At 33.9% G+C, this 9,163-nt stretch overlaps 1 protein-coding gene across 1 annotated transcript; it reads right to left on the minus strand.

The window, feature by feature from the left end:
* Positions 1–1,168: 1,168 nt before the first annotated feature.
* Positions 1,169–8,689, minus strand: LOC127120097 (aconitate hydratase 1). Its single transcript, XM_051050476.1, has 20 exons — positions 8,497–8,689; positions 8,313–8,420; positions 8,065–8,225; positions 7,772–7,864; positions 7,467–7,652; positions 7,190–7,351; positions 6,807–6,951; positions 6,556–6,698; positions 6,434–6,490; positions 6,263–6,342; positions 5,426–5,501; positions 4,205–4,390; positions 3,690–3,757; positions 3,468–3,586; positions 3,258–3,379; positions 3,081–3,179; positions 2,504–2,983; positions 1,977–2,075; positions 1,646–1,888; positions 1,169–1,541 (listed from the first exon to the last, which is right to left on the minus strand). The coding sequence occupies exons 1-20, from the start codon at positions 8,498–8,500 to the stop codon at positions 1,467–1,469; spliced, it is 2,706 nt and encodes a 901-aa protein (XP_050906433.1). The 5' UTR covers positions 8,501–8,689; the 3' UTR covers positions 1,169–1,466.
* Between the last annotated feature and the right edge of the window lie 474 nt (positions 8,690–9,163).

The following is a 9,163-nucleotide window of genomic DNA, read 5'->3' on the forward strand; positions in this document are numbered from 1 at the left end:
ATATTATCTTTCTTTCTCCTTCTTCTTTACTTTTTTGAACTCTAATCATAGAGCTTTCATGAAATTTGTAATTTCTTAACAAATATCACTCTTACCAAATTTTGGCAATCCATCTCCATTTATATATAAACCAACTTGCAATCATTTGCAACCTTGAACCCGAAGTACATCACATAAACTTTAGCGACTAAAGGATCTATCTCTTAAGCCTTTTCTCTTATCTGCCATTTCTCTTCCAGACGCGATTGATATAGAATTTTTAAAATTTGATTTTTTTAAAAAGAAATTGTAATAATGAAAAACAAACATAGATTTGTTTCAATCCAAACCAGACATTTTCTTAACAAAAAATTGAATTAAACCAACCAATCATCTCCGTCTCAAAAAATTGAGTTGTCTTAACGGACTAATAATAAATTATTTTATAATAAAATATCTTAAACTATAAATTACTCTATAATATCAATTATATATTAATATTTTTTAAAATAATTTTTATTATATATTAAAAAAATCAATTCTTTTAATTTTTATTTCTCTTTTAAAAAATAATTTTAAATAATTTATTATTTAAAATTCTCATATAAAATTAACTCATAAGTAATTTTCATAGTATTGGATAAATTATCCACAATTATCCACAATTTTTCAAATGCAATTCAGGTCTCCTCTTTTAAATTTATATAAACTATCTAGGTGAATCCTATAGTTTCAAAACATTATATCAAATTAAATATTATTTTTTTAATTATATTTTTAAATATTTATTATTCTCTGATTTCAATTCTTTAATTTATTCTTTTCATATAATTAATAAAAATAATTTTATAAAATCCTTCTTAATATCTCTTTTCCGTACAAGAATGATTGATTACATTTCATAATACTTTAATACTTGGGGAAATGTCAAAACAGGTTATATTAAAAAAAATCAACAGGGACTATAAATTTGTGATAGTAATTCAACACAAAAACGGCTGATATACAGACAACAAAATAAGCAGCGCTCCTCCCAAGTTGATTGCTCCCAACTACATTTTTAACAATACTTGAACAAGTCTGATACACAAAATCAAGGGATGTGGAATCTCTCTAGAGAGAAGAGTGAAATCTAAACCCTAAATAGAAGAAAAAGAATAAGAGGAATTTTAAATATGAAAGAACGAGAGAAAGCTCAAGCTTCCAGCAATAGGAAGCTCAATTTTATTTAAAGCTCAGGAATGTTTCCACACCCTTTTGTCCTATATATAATGTAATGTAAATGCTAGAAACCCAAACCAAAAACCATACTAAAGACAAAAATGAATTACATTTCTTTAGCAAACAACAGTCACAAAACCCTCCAGAGTTCCTTGGTTTATTAATATATTAATAGTTGCATAACATGGATGTGCTCCCACATTCTAAGGACCTTAGCTGACCCATTCCACATTATTTAGATTGTTTAAAAATCAATGTCTCAGGAGTCAATGTTTAGCATTGATCAAGTTCCTGATGGCATATTGTAAGATGCCTCCATGACTGAAGTAAGCAAGTTCAACCTGTCATAAGAAACCGGAACATCCAAATGTTAGCAGGATAAAGGGTTGAACAAAGCAAACAGCACCGCCGCAAAAATAGATGAAAAACTAAGACCTAGTAATACCTCTGTATCAAATCTCAGGGTAGATGAAAATTTCTTCCCATTATCTGTCACCACTGTGATATCTTGACCAGGTCGAATTTCATTCACATTGCTTGGAAGATCAATGGTGTAACGCTCGTGGCCAGTCAATCCAAGAGTCTCGGCATCTTCGCCGGTCTTGAAGCATAGAGGAATTATACCCATTCCCACCAAATTACTACGGTGAATCCTTTCAAAGCTTTTTGCTATGACAGCTTTCACACCCTGTGAAAGCAATGAATCCATACAGCATTACATAAAATAAAGAGAATGCACATAAATTAGTCAGAGCAGAAAATCGTCGAGCACATACCAGTAGCATTGGTCCCTTTGCAGCCCAATCACGAGAACTTCCACTCCCATACTCAGCACCGGCCAAAATAATCATACCATGTCCCTCACTCTTGTATTTCTGACAATTAAGTGGTGTCAATACCAAATTCAAACAATATATTCCTTCACATTAAATTTCGAGTCAAGACAAAAAACGACAGAAAAAACATGTGGGTAATTAGTTAATAACTATGTATATAGAACAAATCTAACATGATATCTTTGTTTTGTTTTTTTACTAAATGATATCTGTAGAGTTGAAATTCTAAAGTTTGGTTTACACATGAACCATTTGCATTCTTCCTTGAAATTATATATGACAATCAAATAAAATTAACATATGGACAAAGAGGCTTTGGGTTAGCTAAATCACCGGAATTAAGACTCGTAAGGTTGCAGCATGGTTCAGAAAAATACCAATGACTAGTATGCCTACATGTTGCAGTATAGTTCAGAAAAATACCAATGACTAGTATGCCTATATGTTGCATAGTTCAGAAAAGTTACCGTTGCAGCATCAAAAACTGATAACTTCTCCCCAGAAGGAACATGTATAGTTTTTGGCCCAACTTCTCCATTCAGGAATTTATTGACAATGCGAATATTGGCAAAAGTTCCTCTTGCCATCACCTCATCATTACCACGGCGACTTCCATAGGAGTTGAAGTCTCGTCTATCAACCCCACGTTCTGTAAGGTACCTGGCTGCAGGACTATCCTTATGTATGCTGCCGGCTGGAGAGATATGGTCAGTCGTAATACTGTCTCCAAAGTTGAGCAAACAATAAGCATCCTTCACTCCATGAGGGCCTGGGGGAGACATGCTCATGTCTTTAAAATAAGGTGGCTCGTGAATATAAGTTGATGTAGAGTCCCAGGCATAAAGGTTGCCAGATGGAACAGATAAACCATTCCACATGGGGTTGCCTTTGGTAATAGCATTGTATGTTTCCCTAAACATATCAGGCAGCACACTTGATTGCACAACCTGAAAATTAGACATGTATGAACAAATGGTATACACTAAATAATATTTTTTTTTATTTATACGGCAAAGTCATAGTTAAACACATTCAGCTACTTACATCTGCTATTTCTTCACTGGATGGCCAAATATCCCTGAAGAAGATCTGTTTTCCATCCTTTGTTATCCCAATCGGCTCAGTATCAAAGTCAATGTCAACCTGCATAACAATGTCCAAATTAGACAGCAAGAAGCAGTTTCGAAATACATACTGGAAACACAATTTAAATTTACATACTGTGCCAGCAAGAGCATAGGCAACAACGAGAGGTGGAGAAGCTAGATAATTAGCCCTTGTTAATGGATGAACTCGGCCCTCAAAGTTCCTATTTCCAGACAATACAGCTGCAGCTACTATATCTGGATATTTCAGAAAACCATTGTTTAGATAACCTCGGATTCATAAGTGGCTACTTCTAAAATACCAATTTTTTTAAAAGATCTGTACCATTTTCGGTAATTGCAGATGCAACAGCTTCATCAATATCCCCTGAATTTCCAATGCATGTGGTGCATCCATACCCAACTATGTTAAACCCTAGCTGATTCAAATACTTCTGCAAGCCACTGGAGAAGAAATATACATATCAGGAATCAAGATATTTCAGCCACATAAGTGTGAATGCCACCATATTATGCGTATATACTTGATGATATTTTAAGTGTATACCTCCTCTGCAAATACTTGGTAACCACACCAGAACCTGGAGCAAGACTTGTTTTGATCCATGGCTTAACCTAATAGTTAATATGAAATAGTGAACAAATAGCAATCAGTTAGTAGAAAATAACAAAAACTATTGGGAGGAAATGGGCAAAGTAAGCACATTATATATATCCTCTCAAATACATATTTAACTAATGGACTGTAAAGCAAAAAGCAGCCTCAAACAACCACATATGTGACTTAAACGAAAAGGAAAAACAACAAAAACACAATGCTACACTAACACTAGCTAGAAAATAGAGGAGGTAATCTCATTGAGTCATTGCCCTCATCAGGGTTAATAAAACATAAATGCAATCAGACACTAAAAGTAAAATTCTTCTCACGTGTCTATATCATGCTGCAACTTATGCCCCCGGAGTATGTGCGCGTTGGATTTAAGCATAATGTATGCATAAGCATATGACTATCGAATCAAATCATTAACACAGCAACCAAATGCAGAGACATCTACTAACCTCCAATCCCAAATCACATGCTTTTTTTGCAACCAATGCAGCTCCAAGCATTACACTGGGATTTGAGGTATTTGTACAACTGGTGATAGCAGCTATAACAACATCCCCATGCCTAAGTTTTGCTGGTGTTTCACGGAATTTGAACTCTGCAGCCTTTGTCTGAGCTTCCTTTTTTACAGCAAAACCCTGAAATAATGCAATACTATACAGCTCAAATAACAGAAATCCATGTACTACTTTACTTTCTGGAAGATGCAGTGAGCCGATTCTGCAGGGATATAAATTCAATTATCCTCTAAGGTAATTAGGTGAAAGGCATTCTTGGGGTGATTAGGGGATTTCAATGCCTTAATGCAAGAAGTTTTGAACAGGGCGCATTCACTCAAGATTGGTAGTTTAAAAGAACATAACTATAGATAAAATTAGACTGTTATGCACTTATCAACCATAGAATATGTTTCTATCACTTCACACTATTGGTAGTATAAAAACCTCTAAGGGGGAAAGAGAAAGAGATGGTAATATATGTGATGAGTGATGTCATAAGAAAGGAGAGGGTGTAAAAAATGGTATAAAAAATCAAAGTTGCTTGCCACGGGAAATATGCGATCTGGCATACATTCATAGTAACAAATAAAAATGAAATAGCATATATATAATTTTGACTATATCAGACACTTCAGAATTGCAGACACCGTGCATAAGCCCATGCATACTTAACCCCGATAAATATTTTTACAATACAGAACTAATCAATCCAAACTTTGAATCATGTGGTATCATGTTTATGATCTTGTATGTCAAATTTTAGATAATTTGGATGTTCATAGGTATGTAATTTAATGGTGAGTATTTACTTATATTTTAAATAGCATATCATGTTACTAGCTTTGAATTAAATGAAATTTAGTAAACTTGATATACTCATGTGGCCTTCCAATTTAATGATTTTATTGATAAATTTCATTATATGTTATTAAAAAGTGTAAGTATGTCAATATATATCTGCTTGTGAGCGTGTATACAATTAAAAGCATTCAGACATTTGTATAGGTGCGTGTGAGAGAGATTTACTGAAAATCACGCAATGGCCATTGAAAAACTGTATTTGAAAACTGAATGTGAGGACATACAAGTTTAGGCATCATGGGTGCTTGGAATAAGCTATACCATTTTATATTCAGACAATAAAATAATATGTATGGTTCCAGAAGCTCATACCTTAAACCCAACTTTATTGTCGAGGCAGGCATGCCAATCTGCCTTCATTTCTTTCAAAGTAACACGATCATGAGGCCTGAAAAGATTTTAAAAGAAGGATTACAGGGGGGCCGGCCCAATGGTAAGGTGACCCAACCAAGGGCTTTAGGCCTCAAAATTTTGGGCAGAAAAAGGCCTAAAAAAGTTCAATTTAGTTATGAATATATAAAATGACATATAAATTACATATATTCTCGTAGTGGAGTGAGTAAAAGGAATGCCTCATACTTTTGTGGTCTTTGGTTCCATTCTTCACAACCACAAAATTAATTTTTTTAATATATTTTAAAGGCCTCACTTTAAAAGTGACTTTAGGCTCTAAAGAGGTTTGGCCAGCCCTGTACACGATAAAAAATTGAGTGTAACTAAACTTTTGGAGTAAATACCCATTCCTTTCTAATTTGTACTTACCACGAAGACCCTCCATATAAAACCCTAACCTAACTCCACAACATTGTCAAATGTAACATATTTTGTTAATTGAACAAGTAGCTTATAGAATTTTTGTAGTCAAATTTAAATTTCATATCAGCTGAATGAATGTGTTCTTCATTTTTCTCAAAATATGTGATTGAAACAAGTCAGCAAGGGTCAAGGGTAGGAACAGACAGTTTTAACAAATTTGTAAAACTTAAATAACATTTCAGAGTTAGTGGTGGTCTTGTAAATTTTTAAACCATGAGAATCTTATGTAAAATATTTTAATAAGGGAATATCTGCGTAGTAATGCAAAATAAAATGCACAGTACAATTTTTCTTCATGCTTACTTTTAAGTGGAAAACATGAAGACCCGTTACCTTTTTGGACCCGAGACACATGGTTCAACATCCTCAAGATTGAGCTCCAAATAGGATGAGTAATCTCTCTCCACTTGGGGCTGCAATGCAACAAAGCAAACTCTCAGTCAGACCAGGTTCTTTCAGTCATTTCAGATGTAACCATCCAAAAGCAATACATGCATAGTCTACCTCACTATAGTCCACAAACATCTTATTAGCTCGTAAATAGGATTCTATCATAGAAACCTGCAAGAAAGACGTGTAAGAACATGCAGGCAACATTAAATATCATGAAACAAGTGTTGACGTACAGTTTCATCACTCCTGCCAGTCAGTTTCAAATATTGCAAAGTGACATGATCGACAGGAAAGAATCCCATTGTTGCACCATACTCAGGAGACATGTTTGCAATGGTGGCACGATCTGCCAAAGGCAGTTCACTCATGCCTTGCCCTGTATAAAGGAAGTTAAACACACTTATCATCTGAGGAAACATTAATCAGCTAGGAACGTGATGCTACAAAGGAAGAAATATGTCATTACGCATAAATTAGTATTTACCATAAAACTCTACAAACTTGCCAACAACCCCATGCTTTCTTAGGATTTGAGTAACAGTCAACACCAAGTCGGTAGCTGTGACACCACTTCGTAGTTTGCCTGATAATTTGAACCCAACCACACCTGGTAGGACCATGCTCATGGGCTGCAAAGGAAAACAATTATTTCTAGTAACAATTTTTTTGTGAACAAAAGAGACTACACCCCTTTCTAATAATAGGCCAAAACTGCAAAAGTATAAATTTATTATTATGAATAACAAATGCATTTCTAATACTAAACTAATTAACAGAAAAAAAGTTGAAAACTTCGGAGACATACTAATTCAACCAATAATTCAGTTCTCTAATTCGGAAAACAACTCAGTAACACATTATTTTTACCTGCCCAAGCATTGCAGCTTCAGCTTCAATTCCACCAACTCCCCACCCAGCAACACCCAAGCCATCTATCATAGTTGTGTGTGAATCAGTTCCAACAACACTGTCAGGATAAAGCACACCATTTGTGTTGAACACAACTCTACCAAGGTATTCTAAATTAACCTGCAAGAGTTGAATTTGCAAAACTTGATTCAGAAGACGAACTTGATTTACTGGATAAAGATTTCGTTACATTTCACTCACACACACTTCACTGATTACTGAATGATTCAATAACCTGATGGACTATTCCTGATCCAGGAGGAACGACGAGCATGTTATCGAAAGCATTTGACCCCCATTTGAGGAAACCAAATCTCTCGTTGTTCCTCTGAAATTCAAGTTCCATATTTGCCTGAACAGCATTTTCAGATCGTGCTACATCCACCTGAACAGAGTGATCAATGACAAGATCCACCGGTACCTGAACATAAACAATTCAAACTTTACTACACACACAATTCAAAAAAAAAAGCAAAACCAAAAAAAAAGAAAACATAATACGAATCTTAAATCCACTAATATGCAGAGTATCCAGCTTACCAATGGATTAATTTTATTAGAATCACCACCAAGCCTGTTCATTGCATCACGCATACAGGCAAGGTCAACAACAGCAGGCACCCCGGTAAAATCCTGATAATGAAACGAAAAGCACAATGAATACAACAAATCTTTGTAGCAACGAAAACTCTAAATAAAAACTGACATTTGTGATTACATTTAATAATTCATTTTTTCAAATTATTAACTATATCAGTGCTTCCGGTTTCGGTGTTTCATAGCAACAAATACAAGTAGCATTCAAAGAAAGCGACATTATCCACACTACTGACCTGCAAAAGCACTCTAGCAGGCTTGAACGGAATTTCCACCAGTTTGGGAGATGTATTCTTCCAATCAATAATTTTCTCAACATCATTAGCCTTAACTTGAAACTCATCACAGTTACGAATCGCAGATTCCAAAAGTATCCTAATCGAGTAAGGAAGTGCATCTGAAAACAAAACAGAAATTTCACAATCAAGATTCATTTTCACATTATCAATATTACAACAAGAAAAGGAATGAGCGAGTGACGAACCGATTCTGGAATCGTTGAGAGCTGGCAAACTGTAGTACTTTCCGAATTCACCGCCATCACCTGGCTTCTGCAACGTCTTCAATATCTTGTTGAATGGATTTTGAGATGCTGAAAACAAATACAGAAATGAATTGAAAAATTGAATCTGGTGTTAAGATGAAGAAAAGGAAATAGGATAATTTACCCATGATGAGATTGAGATGGATCGAGAGCGTGAAGAACGAAGGTTGTTGAGTCAAAAATGACTTTTGTATTAAGTGGAATTAGAAAACGTTGTGTGAAAGAGATTTTGGAATTTGGTATATATATTGAAAGATCCAATCCAAGTTAGTATCTCATGTCATGTGCTTAACACACTTGTCATGAATATTCATTACATATTTTTATGGGGATTAAATTATCTCTCTAAATATTTAACAAGCATATTCTTTTTTTCTTTATTTTATATTTAATTTTCATTGATAAAAAAGATAAATAAGTTTTTCTGTGTGTATATTTTCAAGAAGCTTGAGGATAAGTATCAAACAAAAGTCGTATAATGTCATGGAAGACTAAAAAGGTGTCGCTTTTTCTAAATTATTTAATTGATCTCGTAACAAGTTTGGAAGCGAAATATATACTATCCACCTTCAACTTTAAATATTTGATTTTTTTTCTTCATTTTTTTATTGCACAGTTGTTTTGTTTGTGGTATTACATATTTACTTTTTACTTAGGTAACTAATATATTTTATTTAAATCTTTAATATCATTTCTTTTATTAAATTATTATTTGCCAATACTTTGAAAAAGATTGGAAGTTACTAAATTTGTAAATTTTGTTAATAATTAGTTCTATGTATTAAAATTGA

This window comes from Lathyrus oleraceus, chromosome 2 (genome assembly GCF_024323335.1).
Source record: "Lathyrus oleraceus cultivar Zhongwan6 chromosome 2, CAAS_Psat_ZW6_1.0, whole genome shotgun sequence".
NCBI lineage: Eukaryota > Viridiplantae > Streptophyta > Magnoliopsida > Fabales > Fabaceae > Lathyrus > Lathyrus oleraceus.

What these genes read in the sequence shown, in the direction of transcription:
- LOC127120097 (XM_051050476.1), bottom strand. An exon ending in TGTGTCTCGGGTCCAAAAAG is followed by an intron (nt 5,502 to 6,262) that starts GTAACGGGTCTT and finishes AAATCTTTTCAG; the next exon opens with GCCTCATGATCGTGTTACTT. An exon ending in ACCAAGTATTTGCAGAGGAG is followed by an intron (nt 3,587 to 3,689) that starts GTATACACTTAA and finishes TTTCTTCTCCAG; the next exon opens with TGGCTTGCAGAAGTATTTGA.